This window comes from Solanum dulcamara, chromosome 8 (assembly GCF_947179165.1).
Source record: "Solanum dulcamara chromosome 8, daSolDulc1.2, whole genome shotgun sequence".
Taxonomy (NCBI): Eukaryota; Viridiplantae; Streptophyta; class Magnoliopsida; order Solanales; family Solanaceae; genus Solanum; species Solanum dulcamara.
In genome coordinates, this window is record NC_077244.1 from 74,356,890 (window position 1) to 74,384,200 (window position 27,311).

Consider the following 27,311-nt stretch of genomic DNA (forward strand, 5'->3'; position numbering starts at 1 on the left):
TCGACAATTTGGTATTTAGGTTTATGTCCTCGAAATTTGTTATAATTATCGTTATGCCCGGAAGAAATTTTTGTCACTTCTTTTGAATTCAAAAGGGACCATACACAATCAATAAGATTATAATGTATATTTGATGAGATAATTAACCAAACACTCCAAATCTCATATAAAAAACTCCATGATGAAGCAACTCAATAAAATAAATTTGCACACATAATATTATAATTAGTAAAATGTATAAATAATATTTAATGGTAGTTGATTAATTTTATTGAAGGTAATATATATTAAGAATTAATAGTATTTTTTTCATTTTAAAAAGAGAGTACAAAAAAATTACATAATATATATCAAAAATCAATTGTATTTTTCTATTTAAAAAAGGGGGTATATAAAAAAAATTAGGTAGAAAAGCATATAAATATATTACAAACTCTTTTTTGGTTTTTATTTTTTAAAATTCGAAACCAAATCAAAAAATCAAAATGTTAAAATGATTCATTCATAACCAACCCAAAAACTAAAAAAACAAATCAAATAGTAAAAAATATAATTTTTATTTGATTTTTTTATTTAATCCGAATAGTGCACTATTTTGTTTCTAGCTATACTTTTAAATAGTCTGCTAATGTAATTTTACACTTATCATGTGCTTCCTTTTTTGTTCATTTTTATTTGTCTATTTTAAATTTTGCATGCTTTTTAAAAAATAATATTAATATAATAATTTATAATAATATTTATATTAATTGGTGTATAGTTTTAAATTTGAAAAATAAACAACTAATATTAAAAATAAAATAATTATATTTTTTGATATATTAAAAGAGTACTAAACTTACCTTATAGGAAAGCCATTTTGGGCTAAGCCAGCCATTATTGAAAATATTTTTGGATTTGACATAAATTATTAATTTTATTTTTAAATTATTGATAATTTTAAAAATATTTTTTTATTTGACTAATTAAATTTAGATATATTCTGTCATATGATATAATAAGTGGTCTCAAATTCTTGTAGAAGCAAAAAACTCTTAATAAAAAATCAAAAAAAATATTTAAAATATCTCTAAACTTGACGAAAATTTAAAAATATATTTTACTCACAGTAAGATTGGAATTATATTTAAATTTAATTAATTAAATAAAATGTGTTAATAATTTGATAATTTATGCAGAGTTTAGGAGTGTTTTTAATAATCTCACGAAAGAAAGCAAATAAATAAATATAACAAAATAAAGAACAAATAATCAAAAGGAAAGTTAAAAGTCGTCCTCTGCCTCCTCCTTTCATTTTTGTGGTTTACTTCTCGAAACCCAAAATTCTCCTGATCAACTTATTTGATTGAATCTTCTTTATGGTAAGTTGCCAGTAGTTATATAATTTTGTGAATTTGATTAATTCTAGTTACTGGGTGTCTTAAATTGAGCTTCTTTTACTAATTGGAGTAGTGGGTGAACACCTTTTTTCCCCCCCTTTTTCCATTTTTCTGTTCAGATTTTTGAGTATCTGCGCGACTCTGATGTGGGTTTCCATTTATTTATTTTTGTTTGTATAGTGGTCTTGGAAATAAGGGATAGTATAGTGAAAATTTTTAATTTGTTATATGGTGTTTATTTTTATATTAAATACTGTATTAGATTATGGTGGGTTTCTATTGAACTCTTTTCCGTGCTGGGATTAAATTGTTATTCACAACTTTGTTTAAGAGCATGGAAATAATGGGGTTTAGTTCTTTGAGCTGCTGTTGGATATTTATTAATCAATTATGAAACTCTATTCCGGGACCAGCAAACTGGGAAAACAGCTTTTGCTCGATACCGTATTAAGATGAAAGAGTGACACATTGTATCGTCTTTTTAGCATTTGATTCTCACATGTAATTAATTAGTCAATTCCAATTTCCCAGTAAAAGTGAGAGCAAGTAAGAAAATTATTTGGTGTTAAAGGACTTTCGTTAGGTTTTTGTAAATTTGCGAATGAGATTAGAAGTCAAAATGGTTGTTGCTTTTTTTGGTTTTTTAGTAAAGTTGAGTGATGTTTAAAGTTTTGATCTTTTGACAGATGGAGGAGGGCAAGATGTCTGAGGATATTTTAACATCAGCTGCAGCATTTGTGGAAGGCGGAATTCTGGATGCCTGTGATGATGCCTGCAGCATATGCCTTGAAGCATTTTGTGATAGTGATCCTTCTACTGTACGTATTGTTCACATTATCCTGTGTTACTATGAACGGAAAGGGCTCTATCATCAAGTAACATAATGTTTCAATTTGCAGGTGACTGGTTGCAAGCATGAATTCCATCTCCAATGTATTCTTGAATGGTGGTCTAAATGATTCCTATTAATTATATATCTCATGTCTAAACTGTTCTTTTCACTTATCTCTATGATGCATAATGCCTTTTTATGACTTGCCCAAAAGACGACATTTTGGGCACTTAGATGGCTGCCTTAGGGCCTTTATTGTTCCTCTTGTGTTATAAAGATGAGAGCTGTAGGATTTCTTGTGGAAAATGTAGAATTCCCTATAAAGTGCCACTGGTGGGAACCCATAAAATAAACGTAGATTATTTTGACAACGTCCAAGAGCACAATACTGCAATCAAGAATGATTATCTTTTATGTGATATATTACTCTGTTGCCCAACTTTGTATTGCATGGTTTTCTTAGAGGATTATATGCTCCTCTGAGCTTGAAAATGTAAGAGAACGGTGGTGACATGATTTCAGAATTGTGAATTTTTCATATAAGTAGTCCGTCCATAAATAAAATGTATGTTACGTTGGTCACTCACTGCTTGTGATTAGAGGATGTGAAATATAATCACAATTGATGACGGAGAAAAGGGTGTCACACCCGTAGTATCTTCCATGATTTTTGGTGTTTCATTTCATCTATTTAGCTTTTGTACCAGAGTTCCCACAAAAGATTGGTTCCTTGTTGTGTCTGTTACGAACGATAAAAGAAAGCCAAAAAAAAAGACTCTTTTTTTTTATATAAACAATAGAAGTGACTTTTTGAATCACCAAATATCTCCTATTTACCATTGTTCCAACCAAATCCATTTGGAGGTTAAATGTAAGTGGTTTTGATCAATTGAGGTGCGACTATATCCGCTATTTCTGATACTAAAATTAAATAAAGATCAAGCTGGAGCATATTTTTTTTTTTTTGAACAAAGTTTTATTCCTTACAAATTGTAGTTCACTGAAAATTATCAGTTGATAGATTATGATTTTTTTGTATTTTTGACTGTATATGCTGAAAATTCTGAGACTAAAAGGCATGAATGGAGCTTTTGTTTGACAGCACTAATATCCTGAATAATTCTGGAACGTATGTGATGTAGGTGTCAGAGAAGCTCCCAGTGCCCCATGTGTTGGCAGCCTCTCAGCTTGAAAGACCCTAACAGGTTCTGTCTTATTCTCAAATGAGCCAATTGTTTGTCACTCTATGATCTTCCTTAATCCTCATTTTGAGGCTGTTGATAAATGTGCTTCTCTTACAGCCAGGAGTTGTTGGAAGCAGTAGAGCATGAACGAAACATCAGGATGAATCCTCCTAGAAACACCACAATCTTTCACCATCCAACTTTAGGAGATTTTGAATTGCAGCATGTTGGCATTTCTTAAGTCCCCACAATTTTTTTCTTCTTATAAGCTGTTTATGGTCCATTTTGTGACAAAATCTTGTGGCACGTTTCTTTCAGTTACCGGCAAGTGCAACTGAGTCTGAGCTTGAAGAGCGTATCATTCAGCACTTAGCTGCTGCTGCTGCCATGGGAAGGACACGCCACCTTGCCAGAAGGGAAGGTCTGCGAGGTAGGTCATCAGCTCAAGGTCGTCCCCATTTTCTGATGTTTTCAGCTCATCCAAATGCTCCTCCTCTTGCTGCTGCTTCATCTTCTACTCAGAGGAGTGGGGGTGAACCCACTCCTGAAGTCTTGGTAGCTGGTCAGGATTCTGCAATTGTTTCTGAACAACCAGTTATTCAACCATCTTCTTTTCAAGCTGATCAGGTTCCTGCCTCTGGGTTAGGATCAAATGCTGCTGTTAATCAACTTGGGACTTCCTCAAACAATAGGTATGTTTGTGTCTCAAGCTTGGTTTGGAGTTCTGGTGGTTTTCTCTTTTCTTTTACTCCACATGAGTTACAATGTTACACTTACATATTATAGTCATGGAATGTATCTTTCAAAAATACAATGAGTTCACAATTACTACCACAAGAAAGCCACCACCCTCGCAGCCTCGCCCTTTCCAGATAGGGGCACAAGAAAAATGCCTTCTCGTGGATTTTGCCCTTTTTGATGGCTATCTCATGCGCCTTAATTCCCATTCACCATAAATGTAAAGTGGGCAAACAAGATGAAAACATATCATAAATGTTGAATCATAGAAAAGAGGGGGGGAGGGGAAAGTAAAGGTCAAGGGACAAAAGACAAATATGGCTAATATATTCTCTTATTTTTTGCTTATTATTGAGTTATGGTATTGTAGGAGGAATCCTCCTCAATCTTCTCCTAACAATCAAGACAGAGCCGGACCATCAGATTTTCAGTCCTTTTCAGATTCTATTAAGTCTCGACTTAGTGCAATGTCAATGAGGTATATGGAAACTGTAATATCATCTCTTATAACTCTTCAGCTGAATTCTTAAACATCCGATAATTTATTTGCTTGTTAGCCCTATTTACATGTTTTGCTCGTCGTGTTTTAGATACAAAGAATCTTTAACGAAAAGTTCAAGGGGTTGGAAAGAGAAATTTTTCTCTCGTCATAGTTCAACACCAGACTATTGTGCCGAATCTAAGAATGAAGTCAGTGCAGCTATTTCCACTGTATCAAACCTAATGGAGCATTTGGAAACCACTGATAGCAGAGCCAGTGCTGCCGAATCAAATATATTGGAGGACACTTTACCTATCGGACGTGCTGAGCAGCATACACCTGTGATTGGTGATACCCATTCTTTGAACGAGGATACTAGGCAAGCCCCATGTGCTGCAAGTTCTGGTTCGAACTAAGTTTTGAATGACTCATATCACTCTCTTAAAGGTAACTTGTCTTCTTCTAAGAGTTCCAATTCTTTTAAGTTTCTCTATCCTACTCCCTCCTCCCCTCCCCTCCCTTTCAAAAAAAATTTGAAGAAAGAGATAGAGAGAGATCCAAGACAAAACAAAAGGGGAGGGAGAACTGTATGAGAAAAAAGAGGGTTTCTCCAAGAATATAATATGCTGATGGTTTTTGTCATCTCCAATGATTTTGGCACGCAACCACCTAGTGCTTCTGGATACGATGGTAGGAGCTACCTATTGTATTTCAAGTGCATACTGATTAGTGAGACAGAAAAGCCTTGTTGTGTCGAAACAAGTTGATATAGCAGTTTACCATTGAGCACACTGACTGACCTTAGTTGCGCGACTTCTGCCGCTTTTTGGAATATCCACATGACTAGAACATATCTCTATTGTGAGATTTATATTTTCAAAAAATGTGGACAGAAAGAAACCGTAGCTATTTTAAGGTTGAGGATAGACTTTTCTTTCCTTATCTTTATAAAGTTCAGATGTCCGACAGAACTTGCATTTTTGGTAAAGCAAAAGTGCAATGCAAGGGTCGGAACACATGCTAGAGTTCTTGTACTCTTTTCATGTGTAAAGTCCTAGAATTTCATAATCACTTTTCTAACATGTTAGTACCTTCTTGGTTCCAGAGAGATTAAAAATATATATTTTGCTTATAGAGAAACCGAGAGAACTGTGATCAACAAGAATTTGATGATGAGGACTAAGAGGACAAAGGAGTTTTAAGTGTGTTCCTATGACTTCCTCTTAGCACTATACTGAATTCTTGTAGTCAACTTACAGAAGATGACCAAAACTTTCTGCACTTCTCTTGCCTTGCATTCTATTGTAATTTCTCGTTATGTTTTTTTTTTTTTTTTTGCCAACGTAGTTATGTTTATTACAATGAATTTACCCCTCCTGCAGGTGGATACCCCTGCCAACATCAGTGATATATATGATTTGCAACTTATTGGTTCTGTGGTGAACGCTAGTACGTTGTAGTTCAACACTGAATGTAGCCTGCTTCAATAAAATTGGAGGATGGATTTCATCATTTGGTCCAAGCCGTATATATGTATGATAGTACAGATGTAAATTGGCCTGTTCTGGGTACTGAAAAGTACTGATGAATACAACTGTTTTATTTTAATTTTACATGAACCCTCCTTTATAATCTTCGTTAAAAATTGTTAGATCAATTTTTTTCTGGAATCTAGTTAACATTGCACGTTCACTTTTAACACAAACCTCAATCTTGAGTAACATTGAATCTGTTACATTGATTAGTCATTTTCTAGGTGCCCTTTCTTCTGTAATGTTTATATTTATGATTTGTGTCATATAATGAGCCTTCCTAGCGTTATAAGCACTAAAGCTTATCAAAACTTTCTAATGGTTTCATTCCTTTCTCTTGCTAATTTTTTGTTGAGACATTTGTGTATCGGCTTGCAAGTGGTTACACAAGATAAAAGGCAGATGAAACGACTGGCAAATCAAGTGTTGGCAACTTTATTTTTTGCTTTTTTGTTTTGAAGCGCAAGAAGTACATACGTATTGGTAGCAATGACGACCCGTATAGCACAACCAATGATGTTTACTTCGTTGTTGGTCGCGTAAGCATGCTCTTATTGTCTCAGACAAGCAAACGCAGCAACCCTGGCATAATTTAATAATGGCTGTTCAGATGCTTAAATTTCGAGTTGGAGAGAAATAAACACCAACTTTGTACACATATTGATCAATTTTGTAAAGAAAACTGGCAGAAGCTGCATTTCTACTGTAACAATTCAGTACGGAAAGATAAAACAGGTAATCCCATAGCGTCACTGGTTACAATTTGAACACTGCGATTGATTCTTATTCCTGAACGAAGTTCATTGACATTTAACACCAAAACCAAACTTGAAACTGTCCTTCAACGCGGGATAAGATACGAGAATTACTGTCCTTCAACCTTGTTCTGCCACCATTCCATGAATTTAACCTGAGCAGCCATGGTGTCAAGCCTATATAGCTGCAGCCAGTGGTTGGCAACTTCCTGTCCAAAGGTCCAGCCAAAGACAGCACCAGCTCCAAGAGACAGTGCAGTACCTACCAAATGGAACATCAATAAGCAACAAAGTCAATCATCTTAATCAGTACATTACCCCAACCCATTCTGTTTCATGTTCTCTGCAAAACTTATGGTATCAAATCAGTGATATCAAAAAACTGATTTGAAATCTCTGCAAACTTATTTGTACTTGAACATACATCAGATTTCAACTTTGACCAAAAAGAATCATAATGATTAAAATAGTCGCAGGGACATCAAATCAGTTTTTTGAAGGCACTGAAAGTATAGAACCTGAACTGTATCAACTTTGACCAAAAAGGATCAGAATGAATAAAATAGTCAAAATACTACATATATCTTCCCCAAATATGAAATTGTGTGACAGTTGGTCCATGCAAGATCTGTTGCTTTCTTTGGGCTGACCATGTTTGTACTTTGTTCACAAGGAAAATAAGGAGGACATAATCTATCCTTACTGTTTTTCATTTGAATATGGGCAAAGATGAGCGAAGAAATCAAAAAGTAAGATCAGAAGTTGCCACATCGGTGGAACATAGTAAAACTTTAACTGTAAAAGAAGACACAACAGATTTGAAGATGGCAACAGTCAATTTTAGCCCACAAGTATGCAGTCAGAGGTAGTAAAGAACAGAGCAAGAGAATCATCACGTGTAAAGGTTTTCTTATGGGGATCAACACACTTAGGGAAGATGAAATGGAATCTAATATACAACTTTCTTTCGTTTTGATTGGTGGAATCTGACATAGAACTTAACACGTCAAATGTTCTTCAACTCGAACATTTCAATACGAACACTTAGCATCTCACATATACGATACCTAGAAAATACTTAATCTATTTGAAAAGACATCATTGAAAATCATGTGACAAAAGCTTCTTGTAAAATCAGATTTACCAAAATATTTATGAATGAAGTTACAATCCAAGGTAGTTTCCTGGAGCCTCTGGTATTTAAAAGACTTCAATGCTCAAACATTGGGCAATGAATTATCACGTGTAAAGGTTTTTTGATGGGGGATACACTTTGGGAAGACGATGATATGGAATCTAATATATACAACGTTTTTTCCTTTTGATGGGTGGAATCTAACATAGAACTTAACACGTCAATATTCTTCAACTCGGACATTTCGATATGAACAATTAACACTCTAATATAGACGATGCCTAAAAAATACTTAACCTGTTTGAAAAGACATCGTTGATAATCATGTGACAAAAGCTTCTCGTACTATCAGATTTACCAAAATATTTATGAATGAAGTTACCATCCAAGGTAACAAATTCCTGGACCCTCTGATATTTAAAAGACTTTAATGCTCAAACATTGGGCAATGCATTAGTAGTAATATTATGACAGCAATGTGGGTGGGGGTGGAGTGGGGAATTAAGTTCAACATACCATGCAAACTCCTGGAATACTTCCAAGTTACACCTGCAGTTGAAACAGCTCCAATAATGCCTCCTACAGCACTAATCTTCACCGCTTCCCTAGCAGTCTTCAGCTGGAAAAATGAAAAAAAGAACAACAGCTCGAATTGGTCAAAAGGGAAAAAAATTAGAGGAACCGTTTCGTCCAACAGAATCGAAGCAGAAACAGTAGGATTATCAGAGGAAAGTAACACAAAAATATGCAATTTCTAATCATCTGACATTACCAATATACCCAACACCCTCCTGTGTAAAATGACAGACTGACCAACAAGCAGTTTACATGCACGAGAGAGAGAGAGAACAAATGTCAATTTCATTCAGGGTAGTGGTAATACATCAATAATAGTTTGAAAACCGTGTCCAGCAGCTCAAATCGAGACATAGAGATGAACAGGGATTAAAGCAGATAAGCTGAGGTTGGGGACAACTTCTCTTCTTATTCCTTAGGAGGCGCTGGTTGTGAGGGGGGAGGAGAATCAACAGAAATTGGGGATAACCCTCCAGAAGCATACTGCCAGAAATATTGAGACTAGTTTCCATCTGTATGCCTACTTCTTTTTCTCATTCCCCCTCTCCCTGACTTCTCTCAAACTATTTGGAACAAGGAAAAAGAAGACAAACAAAGAACAGTTTCAAAACTCTTCTCCTTTTTGTTTGCATGGATTGAAGAAGAGAAAAGAAAATCAAATAAAGGAAGTTACCTCAACAACCTAAAACTATATGTGAACAAGATAGACATAGACAAGACTTTATGTTTACAAACAACATACCAGTGTAGTCCCACTCAAGTGGGGTTTGGGGAGGGTGACATGTACGCAGCAACAACTTCATGTTTCTCAAACTAAAGTAAAAGAAGTGTTGTTATTAACTTTTTTCCTGATTAGTAGTATTTATTATCTGCATATGCTCAAAAGAACTATAAGGAAACATGGAAGGAGCCTGATAATGAATGCCCATAGCTGGGATACTCTTCTTATCTACCAGCTTATGAATTTGGAGCACCAGCAAAAAATAGCACATTCTTGTGTGACCTTGCATGCTCAGTGGTGCAGTTATGTGGACTTATATTTCTTCTGAAAGAGATAGACAGGGCAAGAGTGATGGTGTCTGAAAGCAAGGGGAACTGTCTATCTTTTTCAGAAGAAATATTAGTGGTGTAACGTGTAAGGATTTCCATAGTGGTGTAACGTGTAAGGCAAGATTTTTTTGAAAGAAAAGATGTTTGACTTTTAAATGATAATAATAAGAAGAGAATGACTGGAAAATCATGGCTATAGAAAATAAACTAGGAAGACAGCGAACGGAGAATCATTTTACCAGAGGAACTCTATATTTACCAGCCAAAGCCTTTTCTGCACACTCAATTTCACGTGGGAACACCATCTGCCATCTGAATTCTGAGCATTAATGGTTTAATACACACATATTTGACAACTTAAGGTGTTCAATAGGTCACAGCTAGAGTTCATGTGTCTAAATGAAAAATAGTGTTAAGTATAAAGGGGCCGTCAATCTACTAGGACTCTGGAGAATCTACTCCAAGTATAATTTCACCAACTATTAAGACAAGCTAAATTAGTATGTGACTGCAAGAAAAATAAAAGGAAGTTTTTCAATAAAAATTTTGGCGATTTGAGAATGCAACAAAGCCACAAGATTCTCAAGGACACCACTCAATCCAAGAGTAGCCCTGAGAAGATTACCTAAGCTAACTTCAGCTAGCACTAGGAAGAAATGCACTTCAAATTCCAGAGAAAGCATAAAGAATATAATCACAAAATTACCCAACCAATCCAAATTAGGAAATAACCAGGAAAAAACTGCACAACAATTGTGTCAATCGAAAATCTAACAGCAGAAACCAATTAACCAAAGGTATTAGATCAAAAGAGACGAATCAAAGAGGACCCAGATGGGTAAGCGCCTTTATATATATGTGTGTGTAAAAACACACAAAATCAAATGAAATGTAAGCACATGAGAAAGATTTGAACATAGAAAAAGGGAAAATACAGTGGGTCCGTGAAGTGGGTCGGAAGCAATGAACTCCTCGACATCAGAATCAGACCAACAAGGAAGTGGCTTGTCACGCTTGATGAACCTTGAATAGTTGTCCAAAAAGGAAAATCTTTCGCCCCAAAACTCCTTGTATCCTTCCCAATGTCTCCTCAGGAAGGATTCGGATGATGATGATGAATTCTCACCCATTGTTAATCAATGATTTCTTCTTCTTCTTCTCAAAGAGTGCTCCTTCTAGAATTATTCCTAGGTTGGTGTGATACAACTGATGGTGATTCTTCTCGCTCTTCTGCTTTTGACACACCCGACCCGACTCCTGATACGTGGATAACGGTTCGCTGGTCCCGGGTCGGCCCACTATCTGGTTCTCCACACTACACATGTCATTAAAATAAGTAATTATCTTTCTTAAAGTCATAACTCATGGCATTAGTTTCAGTGAACTCAGAGCCAGATTCAAAATTTTAAATTTTTGGGTGTCATGCTATTGATGTCTTGCATTATAAAAAAAGTATTAAGAAAATATACTACACAGCAAGGTTTAAACTTGCAATCCTATGGTGGTAAATCTGAGTTTTAACCACTGACACCATAGGACTTATTATTTCTAAGGGTGACACGTTTAGTATTTTTACTTTCTTTATAAATATATATGTATATAGAGATTTTCAATCGATATCAGGAGATGGTGTGGCACCCCCTCTGAGCTACGTAAATTCGCCCGTGAGTGAACTTTATCCTGTATAACAGGGTTTTAAATTATACCAACTATAATGTTATATTCTGTATTTTTGCACATTGGACTATTCATGAGCTTAACGGACATAAATTCAAGGACTTTTAATTTTAAATTTTAAAATGACACGATTTGATTGTAAATGACAAGTTATATGGATAATATATGTGAAGTTAAAGACAACTTAAGAAGGACCCTTGAGCCAAATCAAAGTGGAAGCCATCAAATATTTTTTTTTTTAAAGTCACGTTTTCGGGTAGGCTGACTTTGGGAGGCCATAACCCATTTAGTATTTGAGTATTTGGGAAAACTCTCAAAATGAAAGTTGTAGACAATTGAAATAGCTTTCCAACCATAGATTTTGGGTCGAGAGGCGACATTGGGATAAGAAGATATGGACGTTTTAAGAAGAAAAAATTACTTGATTGAGTGCTTTTTAAAAATTAATTACTGATTTTAGTGATATTTTTTATTTATTACCATTTATAGCAATATATAGCAATATTATGATAAATCTATACTTGTATTAAAAGTGAATTATGCATACAATATAAATGTATTATAAGTGTTTTAAAATATATATTATGTTTGTGTAGTAAGAAACTAACATAATGTATTATAAGTCTATTAAAATATGTGATAAATGTATTATCCATCTATAAAAACTTGTATTATATATGTTTTATAAATAGTTCTCTGCAATATGTATTAAAACTGTATTATAAATGTATTATAAGTGTTCAGTGAAATTATTTTTTTATTGCTATAAATGGTAAATATTTTCTTAATATTGTATATTTATGTAAGTTTCCCTTTTAAGAAAGAAGGGTCAAGCTGAACAGTGGATTCAGCCCAACCTGACTCCAACTCGGGCCAGGCCCAATCCCACACCCTTTAAGGGATATTTTCAGCCTCCCTTCCCCATTTCAGACCAAGAGTACCCAAAAATTTCCGGAGAGAGAGATAGGGGAGAATCCTAGAGAGAAACATCAATTTCGACCAAAATCTAAGCCCCGAATCCCGAAGCTCATGAAGAGAAAAGTGTTGTACGTCGCATTGCCTTCAATTCGAGCTAAAAATCAACCAAGAAGAAGAGTGTTAATGTGGTTGTTGCATACTTAAGGTAATATTAAAGTCCATTTTTCATTGTTAACGAGTTTATTTAGAATTTTAACGGATTAGAACGGAGAAAATAGCGTTATAAACTCGCTTGTCATTTTGTTGAGATTTATGGATTAAGAGGCTATTTTGGGTGGATTAAATTGATGGAATTAGTTGAGTTATGATGTATAATAGTTGTTAATGTTGTTGATGAGTTGTTGTTCTTGAATTTGGAAGAATAAAGTGTATGAAGATATTGTATATATTTTGGAGCGGTTTGTTATAATATTTGTGGCTGTTTTGCAATGATGTTTGGGGACTATTTTGTGGTTATTACGAATTATTTTGTGGGCTGAAATATAGAAGGATTGGATGTAGTTATTTTTGTTGTTATACTATGGGTATATAGAAATAAAGGAGTGAATAAAAGCATTAACATTCGAATGTATATTGTGTTGTTTTGAAAGTAACTTAAGGATGAATTTAATTCTATATTGATATGAAATTATTGGTATTGTTGTTGTTGATATTTTAATTGGTGTGTGGCTAAATTGAAATTTCGAGGATTATTACATTTGCAGGGGAAATGTTGTCCAAATTTTGTTAAGTTTCATTTGTACTTGGCTTAGTTAGTAAGTGATGTGGATATCTAATTGTGGACTATGTTATCTTAATTTTAGACCCACAAGCTCGAGAAGTAGACGTTGGACATTTAGATAGAGTTCAAGGTATGTAAAGCTATCCCTTCTTTCTTTTTGGCATGCCTTAGATTTAAGTAATGAATTATATGAGGTTGGGGTAATTCTATTCATAAATTTCGAATGTAATTCACGATCCTTAATTAATTCTTGATGTTAGAGCTCCTAATATGATTGAGCTATTGCCCCTCAAATTCTCTATATATCGAATAGTTGCTGGTGTATAAAAGTCTCTATTTTTACAGACTTTATCATAATTAGCATCCTTAACTTACAATAGTTGTTTGCGTCATCGTGTTGCATTACCCATACCAGGTCCGCGACACGAACTTTTCGCCGACCACGCTGTCTAGCAAATATATTCAAGCTTCAGTTTTGATCGATACTTGTTCTAGGTCCGCAACGCAGACTTGTCGCGAACCACACTGCCTCGCAAATTAAATTCAAGCTTCAGTTTTGATCTTTACTTGTCCCAAGTCCGCGACGCGGACTTGTCGTGGATTATACTGCGTCGCACTTGAATTCTTAATTTCTCTTGATTTATTCTTCATGGCCATGTCTGTGATGCGGACCTGTCGCGAACTACATTACCTTGGCCAATAAATTCCATACTTTAGACATTCGAGTGTTACGTATTCTATTGAGTCTCAGATGATGATCTAATTGTATATGGTTGCTCATGATATTCTACTTGTGCATACTGTTATTACCTCTTTCACCGAGTCCCGGACCGGATATGTTATCAACTTATCATGTACAGTTTTACCATATTATTCACCGAGTCCCTTACTAGATGGCTGGGTATGGTATATGATGATATGATGTTATGATGATATGATTATGACACCGAATCCCATAATGGGCCGGGTACGATAAAGTGCACACTACTCTATTCACCGAGTCCCTTGCTAGAGGGCCGGGTACGGTATATATATATACATATGACGATATAATGATATGATTGTGACACCGAGTTCCATAATGGGCCGAATACGGTATATGATGATGATACACATGATTTCATTTCATAAGACGCAGGTACAGTGGTTTATTAATTATTATACTTGTCTCCTGAATCTTTATTTCAGATGTGATCTCCTTTATGGTATTTTATGTTTTATATACTCAATACGTATTCCGTACTGACTCCATTTTTTCGAGGGGCTGCATTTCATACCCGCAGGTACAGATACTCGTTTCGGGAATCTGCCAGCTTAGGATTTCCACTCAGTTATTTTGGAGTGCTCCATTGTATCGAAGCCTAGATTTTGGTACCAATCCTCTTGATGTATATATATGTTTATTCAAGGGTACGACGGGGGCCCTGTCCCGACATATGATACTGTTGATATTCTTAGAGGTCTGTAGACATATGTGTGGGTTGTGTATAAGTTTGTTCAGCTGTGTCTATACGATGTGCTGTGGATATTGATATGTAATGACAGCCTTGTTGGCTTGCATGTCTTTTGATGATATGATTGGTGGTGAATCCCCAGGAGGCAAATGATAGGGACGTGTTTATATGAAAATGTTATGAACCATAGGAGTTCTTATGTAAGTTATCATATTGTTCGTAGTTCAGCTTGACTACATCTTATAGGTATGTATATGGGTGTCCAGGTCGGGCCTTAGTCACAGCCTACGGAATTGAATCGTGACATATAACGACAAAATAATTTATCATAGTAACTTTACCATCATAATGAGTGACTTTATTATTATCACAAGTGGATATAGTGTGCAAATTATGGATTCACTCCAATTTAATAGCTGTGATGTAATATGTATATAAGGATTTATTAAACAATCATAAATTTCAAATGCATTAAAGTAAATAAATTGTGGTAGAATCACTAATACTAATTAGTTTTCGATGACAACACTTGTTGATCGGAGCTCGCTGGCTGATTGAAGACTAAAATTAGGGGAGTAGGTAGCTCATACCAGCCAAATAATAGGCATTTTTTTTCATATTCAAGTGTTAAATTTTAGATTTGTCTTTCGATGTTATAGTGAATAAATATTGATTACTTTAGTGTCGTGCAGTTAGGATGGCAATGGGGCGGGGCGGATTGAAGTAATTATTTTTAAAATTAACGTGCGGGGGGAGGGGAGATGTCGTTTTATGCGGGTTTAAGGTACCAAATAATAATCTAAAGAAAATTAAATCTTTGTAATGACTAAAAATTAAAGATATAAATTTTTATATTAAACTTTGACTTTAGTTTTAATTTTTTTTAAAATAAAAATAAACTAGACATGTCCAGTGTGTGTTGTTAGTTGTTGAAATCTTAATTAGAAAAAGTTAATTAGCGATTAAGAAATAATTGTTGAAATGTTAACTAGAAACAATTAATTAGTTGTTGATGTTGATTAACGAAAAATAAAAAAAGAATTATGAATTTTATTTTTCATATTAAACTCAATTAAAAAAAACTTGAAAATTTATGTGGCAGGGTCTATGCAAGGCAAAGCGGGGCAGGTCGAAAATGAAATAAATCGCCCCGCCCCATGCCATCCCTAAATGCAGTTAAAATTGTTTCTTTCATCCTAATTTATGTAGCTTTATTGAAATTTTGAAAATTAATTATAAAAAATTTAATTTAAATTTTCCTATATGCTTAAATTTTTTTATATGTAATACATTATTAGTAATTTTTAAATATATAAATTTTCTTTCAATTGCAGGTTATTGCTGACAAAATTAGGAGATCTTCAGGTCAAGCATGTATAGCAGGATCAGTAGGGCCAAGTAGTTGAAGCCCTCGCCAAGGAAGAAATTTTTTCATAAAAAAAATCTTGCTAGTTCTTTTCATATATGCAAAGTTTATTTAGAATGGTGGACATAAGGGTTAGGAGATGCGTGTTTATTTTAGAGAACCAGTTCGGATTTATGTCGGAACGCTCAACTACAGAAGTCATACATCTTATGAGGAGACTAGTAGAGCAGTATAGGGAGAGGAAGAGGGACTCGCATATGTTATTCATCGATCTAGAAAAAACTTACAATAAAGCTCCACGAGAGATACTATGGAGATGTTTATAGGCTAAAGTTGTATATGTGGCGTACATTAGGGTGATCAAGAATATGTATAAGGGTGCCAAAACCAGGGTAAGGACAGTAGGAGGGGACTCAGAGCACTTTCCAGTTGTGATGGGGTTGCATCGAGGATCAACCCTTAGTCTATTTTTATTTGCCTTGGTAATGGATGGATTAACGCAACAAATTCAAGGTGAGGTGCCATAGTGTATGCTTTTTGCGGACGACATAGTCCTGATCGATGAGAGTCGTAGCGGAGGTGACACTAAGCTGGAGAATTGGAGACATACATTGGAGTCTGAAGGGTTTAAGCAGAATAGGACCAAGACATAGTACTTAGAGTGCAAGTTTAGTGAGACACCTCAGGAGGTTGGCGCGAAAGTTAGGCTTGGTGACCAGGCCATCCAAAAGAAAAATAGTTTCAAGTACCTTGGGTCTATCATGCAAGGCAGCGAGAAGATTGACGATGATGTCACACATCATATTAGGGCAGGGTGGATGAAATGGAAGCTCGTTTTCGGTATGCTATATGACAAGAAGGTACCACCACAACTTAAGGGTAAGTTCTACAAAGTGGTGGTTAGACTGGCTATGTTATATGGGACGGAGTGTTGGCCAGTTAAGGTCTCTCACGTTCAAAAGATGAAAGTAGCCGAGATGAGAATGTTAAGATGGATGTGTGGGCATACCAGGAGCGACAGGATTAGAAATGAGGCTATTCGGGACAAGGTAGGAGTGGCCTCGGTGGAAGACAAGATACGAAAAATGCGACTGAGATGGTTTGGCCATGTGAAGAGGAGAGATACAGATGCCCCAGTGCGGAGGTGTAAGAGGTTCATGGATGATTTCAGAAGAGATAGGGGTAGGCCGAAGAAATATTGGGGAGAGGTGATTAGACAGGACATGGTGCAGTTACAGCTTACCGAGGACATGACCTCAGATAGGAGGGTGTGGAGGACCCATATTAGGATAGAAGGCTAGTACGTAGTCTCGTTATTCTTCAGTATTAGTAGGCGCATTAGCGCACTATAATTTCTTGTGCTCTGACTTCTGTTATTATCTTTCTATTACTTTTTATACTTTGATTACTCTATTTTATCTGTGTCGCTTTCATTATTTGCGTTATTCGTTATTTGCTTTTGCATAACACTTTGAACTTCTTAGCCTTATCTGACATCTTTTTATGCTTCTTTCGAGCCAAGAATCTCTTTAAAACAGCCGTCCTACCTTGGTCACTTTATCCTCCCCAGATCCCACGTTGTGGAATTTCAATGGGTTGTTGTTGTTGTATGAAAAGTTTATTTTTTGGACAAACATCACAATTCACAGGGACTAGTTATGTAAATTTTATTTCAATTATTTTTAAAATTCCATATTTAAATTCACAGTTAAAATTCCCCAGTTCATTGCAGGAAGAACAAACCCCACAGTATTTAAGAATCCAGAATGTCGTTTGGTGGCTAACTTATACAGTAAATGAATAAGCACCCTTATAGTAAACACCTTTCAAAATTCATACCCACAAACAAATTTTGGAACTCATCTCAAAAATTCAAAGACACGAACTTTTTTTTTCCGGCGATGAGGCCGGCGGGAGTATTTGCCGGAGTATTTCTTCTGGTGGCATTGTACTGTGCGTTTGACCCTTTTAAGCACAGTGCAATTTCTGAAATCAAAGACTTTAAAGCTTACAGAGTTGATCCACCAGCTTGGTCTGGAATCCCAGTAGATAAGGATACCCAAAACTTGCTTCAGAAATCAGAAATCAAATTCTTGAACCAGATTCAGAGCCCGGAAAGTATCGCATTTGACCCAAAAGGTCGTGGGCCATACACAGGCATAGCTGATGGAAGAATTGTGTTGTGGGATGGAGAGAAATGGACTGATTTCGCATATACCTCTGCTAATAGGTGAGTCTATTCCTTGTTTTCCTCTATTTTAATTGTTTTGTCGGATTTTGATTTGATACATAGTTTAAAAAAATATTTCTTTTGAATTTTACGGTGTTAAACTAAGATCATCATGCCATATAAAAAACTGAAATTAAAAAGTTGTTAAAAAGAGAATGAGACATTTTATTGATCCTGTAGAAATGTGCTAATTTTTCTAGAAAAAATATGATACCTCAACATGCAGATGTTGTTTTATTTTACATAATATGAAAGTTTATTTTGATTTTATGATAGTTGATTTTTGAATGCACTCAACTAATAGTTATTATCTCAAATAGTTAATATTTTTTATGTCAAATAGTCACTTTTTTGTTGAAGAAAATTGAAATAAAGAAAAAAAGATTACTTTCTGAGATAATAAATATTAAATATTGACTGACCATCTGAGAAATCAATCCATTTTAAGGCTGACCGGATGTATTTGTCTATGGAAAAAATTGATGAAAGGAAGTAAAGACCAGCATCCTGTTTGAAAATTTAACGTTCTTTTTAGTGTATCTTCTAAGACACAGAATTTCACCAAAGACTTCAAGTTCAACTACATTACAAATTTCATGAACATTTTCTTGTGGAATAGATTCATTAAGTTCATCCACAAGCTAGTGTATTCCTATTTGCAAAATATTTCATGCTCTTAATGAGAACCAGCAACATAAGTATCCTTTTGGGCAAGTGGTTGAATATATAACATCCTCAAGTACAATTTCTTTTCAGTCTCCGAGGGACATTGAAGACTTGGAACTACATCGATAGACAAAGCATTAGGTAGGTATTAGATCTTCACTACTTCTAAAACAAATGGAATGAAAGAGGATATTGAGGCTTTTAAAGAAGTGGACCTTAGTGTTGAGCATATGCTGTGTTCATTCACTAGAGCTTTTCTCCACCTTATCTTCATCGTAGAACAAGCTATAATGTAACTTAATAACCTTGAGTCAGATTGAGGAAGTTACAGATAAAATGAATTCCGTCTATCAATAGGTTAGAAGCTTATTTACCTAATATTGACAGATCTCCAACATAAGTTTAATGATGGAATGTTGATTTCGATGAATTTCTTAGTCGAAACTTCAGCTTTTGACTCAAATTGTGGGTGTTTATGATTATTCAATTATCCTGTTGACTCACTGCTTGTCACTTTATTATGGTAGCTTACCACTTGGTTTAACAACTTCTAAAGCATGATTCACACCTTATTACAATGATATTCTTTGTTGCTATGCCCTTTTGATGATAGCATACTGTAACGATGAGATATGCTGCATTTCCCTATTAATTTATGTCGTTGCTCCTAACTATTATGATTTGGCTTGATGAATATACCCATTACACAAGCTGCCAGAACCCAAGCCTCTACCTAATAGATATTCTCTAACTAAGTCAGATAAAGCACGATCTTTATTATATGACGTAGCATATTTAAGCACTGGAATCAGATTGGAATCAATCTCATTTTCAGAAACTTTCTTGCTTTTAGTCAATTCAGGATAGCATGTGAGCACATCAGGAAATGATCTTCAGATTCTAATAAGAGGAAGTGAATTTCTAACAAAAAGCTACAAAATGTCTCAGTTTTCTAAGCTATCTGGCTTGAAGTTGTCAGGAAAGCTGAAAGGACCATAAGTTCCTGCTCCACAGAGAATTAGTATTTAGTCCTGGACCTAGCATGAAGAGTTTTCATTTCTAATTTGACAATAGATCTGTGTCAGGGGTATGGCTATTGTTTCTTTATCTTATCGTTAATCTGACTTAAGTTCTTTGATCCTAGTATATTCCGAACTTCTAATCTAATTGAAACTGCAATTGTGATGTGTTAATGATGGTCGATCTTCCATGCTAAAATTCTGTTTAATCAATTCTTAACATGTCATAACTTCTCTTGCCCTTGATGAAATTATCTTCTATAATTGTGCTGCATAGTCATCCTATAAAAAAAGGGCAGCCCGGTGCACTTAAGCTCCCGCTATGCGCAGGGTCCGGGGAAGTCTCAAATTGCTTTTTACAATTCTCTTTTTGATTCTGGTCTACTTTCTCTGATTTTCTAATGCATTCTGGTAGTCTTAATTTTCAGGTCTGGCCTTTGTGACCCAAAACCATCACCCCTGAGCTATTTAGAAAATGAACACATCTGTGGTAGGCCTTTGGGGTTACAGTTTGATAAAAAAACAGGTGACTTGTATATTGCAGATGCATATTTTGGGTTGATGAAAGTAGGGCCTGAAGGTGGACTAGCAGAAACATTGACAACTGAGGCTGAAGGAGTACCTCTGGGATTCACAAATGACCTTGACGTTGATGATGAAGGAAATGTCTATTTTACGGATAGCAGCACCAAGTACCAACGAAGGTAAATTGTGAGTTTACTGTTTCTTCGGTTTTATGTAGATCTCTTGATATAGTTAACCTTAGATCCCAACTCAAGAATAGTATAGACTTCATCTTAAATGCATTGGGGTATTCAGAAATTTAAACGCCTAATGTTTGGCAAAAACTTGAAATTGACAACATGATTTGAGAATGAAGAATTCCATTTTATTATTAGTTCTGATTAATGCCAAATGGGAGACAGAGGGCTCCCTATCTTTAGTGGGGAGAAAAAATGGTTTCTTTTGAAAAACAATGCATCAAGGACAGAAAAATAAAAATTAATGCCCTACTCTGATAACATATAGTGAATAGATGATCATCGAGAAGCTTAGATTTTAACATGGTTATGTGGTTGCACCTAACTTTGCTAACATTTCTTCTTTTTGATAAATACCCAACTCTGCTAACATATAGTGAAGATGTTTATATCTGATTCGGAAAAACTTTGCATTACCATCATAGTTCAAGTGTCATGTGTGTTTCTTCTTTAATTAGAATATTAATACCCACCCCATCTTTCACAGGAATTATATGCTGCTGGTTTACTCAGCAGAAGATAGTGGGAGGGTTCTGAAGTACAATCCTAATACTAAACAAACCACTGTTCTTGTTCGGAATCTCCAATTCCCAAATGGTCTGTCACTAAGCAAGGACGGTTCCTTCTTTGTATTCTGTGAAGTGGCCAAGGGCAGGTATGCTTCTCAACCTATGTATTAGCAATTTAGCATGTTTACAGTATTAAATAGACATACAAGGATCCAATACATAGTCCTAGTGCAGCTCCAGCATCAGTGTTCTCCATTCTAGAAAATGTTTTGTTGTTTAGGCATATGCATGCCAAGTTCTAAGTACATGCATATATCTTTATATTTGAATTCATACTGACAACATATATAATATATCCAACTTGGTAATAGACATGATGGAAGAACCAGCCTATTTTGGATTGGCTTTATTCAAATTCTGAAATATCGAAGTTCCTGTCTTCTTTGCCTTTCTTAAAGAATCATGTTGCTGACTTCACCTTAAAAGTTGTGGTATTAACATATAATGGAACGATGTGTTTCTCTTATAGGTTACAGAAGTACTGGTTGAAAGGCGAGAAATCGGGGACCTCAGAAGTGATGGCAATCCTCCCAGGATATCCCGACAATGTCAGCACAAATGAGAGAGGTGAATTTTGGGTAGCAATCCACTGTCGCCGTACCATTTACAGCTATATAAATTCCATATACCCGCTACTTCGTCTATTCTTGCTGAAGCTTCCTATACCAGTAAAGCTCCGTTCTTTCTTGCACCTTGGAGGCAAGCAACCCGCTATTGTTGTGAAGTATAGCCCTGAAGGTAAGCTGTTACAGATATTTGAAGACGAAGAAGGGAAAGTAGTTAGAGCTGTAAGTGAGGTTGAGGAGAAAGATGGGAAGCTTTGGATGGGAAGTGTGTTGATGCCTTTCATTGCTGTTTACCGACTAGAATGAACTAAAGACTTATCCTTTTTCTTTCTTTCTTTTACTTTCTTTAAGGATTGAGTTGGACAAAAAACTCTCTTATTTAGTTCTTCATGGTTGTTTGTAGCTTCTATTTTGTGAGAATAATTCAATAAAACTCTCTTTCTAGTTCCCTATAGTTTTGATATTCCTGTTGATCATCATGACAAGAATACTCATAGGAAGTCTTCTTTAGTGGAGTCTCGTTACTTTGATATGTTAAGAGAATTCAAGTCTAAAATGTTTCCACATTTTTTCTAACTCTTGTAAATGTGTTTTCGTACAGAAAATTGAGCATTTCTCACAGATTATTTGCTAAAGTTCTTGTATTGTTTGAATACTTGATAAACGGGAATTTGTTGAAATATAGCATGCTACAAGTGAATATTTACAACAAGAATGGTCCTTAATAGAATAGCTCAAATGAGTTTGAATTAATTAATCATACAAGTATTTTTCGAATAAGACATCTCAAAATAAGTGGATATTGCGAGCTTGACCGAATAAATTGTAAATTATAAATCTAATATACTATGCACACTTCTTTTTGTTGATGACTATTTGACAAGAACAAGCATAATCAGAATGTTCTCTCTTATTCCTAGAAGATATCACTATTTCTCTATATTGGGAGTTGCAATTTTCTTTTTAAAATAGATTTACATGTAGTGTAGAGAATACATACGAGCCCTAGTCTAATCAATTGAAGTAATCATTACTTACAAATTCTTTTACTTTTCAGGTGACGCGTGCACATTGACTGTAGTAGTTGACTTTTGAGGTTTGTTTGGTAAGGAGAATTTTTTTCTACAAAATATTTTTTTTAAAAATAAGTGATTTTTTAAATTTAAATTTTGGTGTTTAGTTAAAAAGAAAGAAATATTATCCTAAAAGCAGTTAGATATAATCTGACAAATATTATGACATCATATTCGACTCCTAAGCCAACACAAATCAGATTTTAGACCCCATTAAAGACCTAAGTACTGACCTTTTAGAGATTCAACTCCTAATCCTAATCCTGATCTCAACTCCTGAGTCCGACGCAAGTCTTGATCCTCTCGATCTCGATTTGATATACAACTTTTAATTTCCAGTATCGGTATCGATTCGAGACTTGACCGTGACAAAGTTGGGGTCAGGAGTCGGATCAGAAATGAGAGTCGGATGGTGAGGTTGAAAAAGAAATTTGAAAAATATTTTTCTTTTATTTTACGAAGAGAAAAAAATAAATATTTTTAAAAAATATTTTCTAAAATATTTAATCCAGCTAAACATCAGAAAATTGTAAAACATTTACTCAATACCAAACACACATTGTGTAAAGGTCCTCTACAATACCCATAGCTTGAAGCTAGTGATAATGAATTAATCTGAGGTCATTGTTATGTAATCAAATACTCAGTACATCACTAATCACTATTCATTACTCTCTCCGTTCATTTTAGTTTTCATTTTTTTACATGTTTTTTGAGAAAATATTGATTTTATTTTTTTATATTTTTTTAAATCTCAATTTAATATATTTTTTCACAAAATTAATCTCTTTTAATATTTATTGAGTAAAAATAAAAAATGAAAATTAATATTTACTTTTAAAAAAAATAACAATGATTTTGAATCAGTTATTTTTAATAAACACGAGGACTAAAATGAACTTAACGGAGGGAGTACAATGTCCTAATGTAATTATGTGTAACAGTCTTCCTTACGTGAACTAAAAGGGTCCTACCTATTAGCCTACTTCAACTGCAGTACTAAGCTAGATTTTAGCTCCTTTTAATTAATGGTCTTCACATCATTAATTGTTTTCTAGTGTTTCTTTTTTCTTTATCATTTGAGTAAACAAAATCATTTGGAACTTGGAAAATGTTTTTTTATAATAAATATATTACTTATAGTGTTAGTTGGAGCAATAATAAGTATAATTAATGTTAAATATAGAAAATGGTATATGTTCATAAGTGCGTAGAAGTTATTTTCCTCCTGATGTGAAATGTTTACGTTTATTTACTTTTTAATGAAAATCATTTTCCTAAAAAATGACTTTAATCTCACTATCATACCAAACAAACCAAAGTTCTAATCTATAAACTGAAAGGGGATGATATTTTCCAACTTGGCTATATACTCGGCACAAATTTAAATTAATTAATCGAAATGTACGTCAAAGCGATACCATAACATATACATCATCATATATATGACGATGCAAAAGTGGTTGCAATAGTGATGTTTTATCGATTAGTGTTTAATATTGTGCGTGCAAAAGAATTTTATTGATTATCAGTAGCAGAATGATGCATTAATATTCCCAAATGCACTGCACTAAAATCTTCTTTCTTACCATTGTTTTGAACACTGACTTTTCATGCTCAATACTAACTTACAAATAATCATTGAGCTTTGTCACCTTATATATGGTAAATAAAATTGACACCTTCTTTTCTTTTCTATTCTTTATTTTATTTTTCTCGGAGCTAGGGATGATAATGATGCGAGCCGGTGTGAATTTAGACATATTTAGACATACGCAACGCAGTGGGGGTGGGGCGGAGTGGGTGAATAAATATTACTTCCTTCGTTTCGATTTATTTTTTTTGGATTTGCGTCAAAGTTAAAAATAAAAGTAAAGATTACTTTTGAATCTTATAATCTTATAGTATTAAATATATGTCAAATGTACCAAAATGATATCTAATCATGTGGTCTTAAACATGTCATATGAAAGATAGGAATTAAAGAGTTACAGAAAAAAAAAGACATTCTTTTTTAAACATACTAAAAATGAAAATCGAACAAATAAATTGAAATGGAGAGAGTTTAAATTTTTACAAAAAGGAATTTTTTTTAGCAAGGTGGGGCGGGGCGGATGGACGCGGGTGTGGGTATAAGGCGAATAAACCGGAGTGGAAATGCTATGTAGGGCATGGTGAGCTGGGTTGAAATTTTGCTGGTCAAGAGAGATCTAGAATCCACATCACACTCACGTACATCGTGCCACATAGCTTGCCATCTCGAGCCGTACTACAATAAAAATTACTTTTAGCTGCAACTAAGCTATATATTGCCGTTGATTAATTGCCGCTGATCTCTTTTGATTAATTGTCGCTAAAGATATTTTTTGTATAGTGCCGAAGCTATATTTTTGAGAACGAATTTTGGTTTAAAGCAATTCATGAGTATTTTGTGCTTGCTTGTTTGTTAATTTGTAGTTAATTAAGACTAAACCTTGATGACTTGGTTCCATCATGTGAATAATAAATAAAAGAAAAACTGAAGATGGAAAATGAAAAATTAAGAAAGGTAATCTACTGGGCCAAACATATTGTTGATTCTTGGAAAGTGTCACCATCGTAATTTCCTAATCTGGAAACAAGTTAAAAGTAGGGAACTCAAATTGATCAAAGTTCAATTTACTAATGACTTAAGAAGTAGTACTTATTAATTAGGTTTTCGTAATTAAGTTTAAATGGACTCAATTTGAGTCTTGAGAGTATTTCAATTTATTAAAGGTGGTTGTTTCTCTAAATTATTGGCTTATTATTCTTTTGTTGGGCATTTTAGAATCAAACATGCAACTAAGTATGTATTTGGACATGCGATTTGAGATTATAATTTTAAATTATTGTTTGGACATGCGATTTGAGATCATGATTTCAAATTCCCCCCCTCCCCCCCCCCCCCCCCAAAAAAAAAAAAAACAGGATTAGAGATTTCAAATTGTAATTTCAAATCTCAAATTCTCCCCCCAAAAAAAGGATTTGGGATTCCAAGTTGTAATTTTGAATTTTTTTGAAATTATATTTTATATAAAAGACTCATCATTTTAAACTTTGCAGAAAAAGACTCGTGATGAGTGAAGAGATTGTTTGTATCATCATGTGAAAGAATTATATTAAAGAATAGTTAATTAATACTATTGTGACTAGTAAATCTTTATACGATTATGTGTGTTTGAAAGTTTGTAAACACAAAATTTACTTATAAAAATAATTTACGTTTAACCAATTAAAATTAGAGGTACACTTTTATATATATATATATATGAAATTAAAGTCAAAGTATTGTTAGATGAGAGTCTTTATCTCCGAATTATGTGTTGGGATTTAAGAAACAAAAGAATTTCTTTATTATTTTAAGTTCTCATCCAGTATAGTATTCGTTTTGAAGCTTCAAATCCTTAACTATCTTAAAGTTGCGCCACTGAAACACATTAAAAGGAGAAGCACTCCTGTCCAAAAATTTTGATACCCAAAATTTGAACCAGATTTTTTCATACTTATCGTTAGTCTTCCCCACCGATCCAAATACTTTATCTATTTATTCTGATGTGATAAATTTTATTTGAGAAAAATAATAATCTCAAGTTGATCAACCGACAAGAGAAAATACACTATACATGTGGTAAATTGTACGGATCAAGATTTTTGTTTTTTGTTTTCGTTTAATATCTATATTGAAATTCGACTAAATCTAGATTTATGTGTTGCAGAGTCTATTTCTGAGGATAGCACTCGCTATAATTATTTTTATTTTTTATTTTAATTAAAACACTCAAACTCGAGAAATCTAATTATGATGGAATGAACTCAACCATCCCATCACAAATCGACGTAGATACGGATGAAGATATACAGTAGGGTTAGTTGCATTTTGGGGTTAAGGTAGAATATAAATGAGTACCAAAAGACTTGTTGTGGTCCAAATAATGCTGGACAGTTTGTAAGCAAACCACTGGCCACTAGTTCACTGTATCTATGGTCCCTTTTTAAACAGTCATTTGTTTGCTATCGTAGGAACAACCACGAGAATGTTGCGGGAGATCGATTAGATTGTAGAAAATATAATTAATTTGGAAATCTTTATATTTATTTGAGAGTCATCTATAAATATTTGTTTTGTTTTGTTTGTTCATGATGACTAGCTAATTAATTAGCAGGTTCTATCAAACTCAATTTGGTCTATAGTTAAGGATGTTTAATTAGGTCTTAAACAAAATTGCAAGGACTCTAATGAGATGCATATATTAGGAGTGATAAAATTAATTAGCTCATGAAAATATGATATATTTAATCCGTTTAAGTTTGAACGAATTATCTTTTATCTATTATGATTTGTACAATTCGACCTATTTTACAGTTGAGCTGATTTCCGCTAAATATGTGATGACATTTCTACTAACATACTATTAAATTCATTGATATATAACATGCATATATAGGTTTTCGCCCTCTTATTTTTATTTTTTTTTGTTACTAATTAATTTGATTCTAATTTTTCTTTAAGATCTGTTTGAACAACTGACATTATCAAAATATCCCTCA

General features: G+C 34.1%; 3 protein-coding genes across 3 annotated transcripts; 2 read left to right on the forward strand and 1 right to left on the reverse strand.

Moving 5' to 3' along the window:
• The first annotated feature begins 1,264 nt into the window (after window positions 1-1,264).
• LOC129898771 (E3 ubiquitin-protein ligase RHF2A-like) lies at window positions 1,265-6,227 on the forward strand. The gene is made up of 9 exons (XM_055973441.1): window positions 1,265-1,361; window positions 2,066-2,197; window positions 2,279-2,325; window positions 3,354-3,416; window positions 3,513-3,621; window positions 3,714-4,087; window positions 4,504-4,611; window positions 4,724-5,061; window positions 5,997-6,227. Exons 1-8 carry the CDS (start codon window positions 1,359-1,361, stop codon window positions 5,028-5,030), a joined length of 1,143 nt encoding a protein of 380 aa, XP_055829416.1. The 5' UTR covers window positions 1,265-1,358; the 3' UTR covers window positions 5,031-5,061; window positions 5,997-6,227.
• Window positions 6,228-6,810: 583 nt separating this feature from the next.
• LOC129899368 (succinate dehydrogenase subunit 6, mitochondrial) lies at window positions 6,811-10,884 on the reverse strand. Its single transcript, XM_055974316.1, has 3 exons — window positions 10,598-10,884; window positions 8,553-8,655; window positions 6,811-7,163 (listed from the first exon to the last, which is right to left on the reverse strand). Exons 1-3 carry the CDS (start codon window positions 10,790-10,792, stop codon window positions 7,012-7,014), a joined length of 450 nt encoding a protein of 149 aa, XP_055830291.1. The 5' UTR covers window positions 10,793-10,884; the 3' UTR covers window positions 6,811-7,011.
• Window positions 10,885-17,571: 6,687 nt separating this feature from the next.
• Window positions 17,572-22,123, forward strand: LOC129901240 (protein STRICTOSIDINE SYNTHASE-LIKE 3-like). The gene is made up of 4 exons (XM_055976369.1): window positions 17,572-18,088; window positions 20,202-20,477; window positions 21,022-21,189; window positions 21,573-22,123. Exons 1-4 carry the CDS (start codon window positions 17,655-17,657, stop codon window positions 21,973-21,975), a joined length of 1,281 nt encoding a protein of 426 aa, XP_055832344.1. The 5' UTR covers window positions 17,572-17,654; the 3' UTR covers window positions 21,976-22,123.
• Window positions 22,124-27,311: the final 5,188 nt, after the last annotated feature.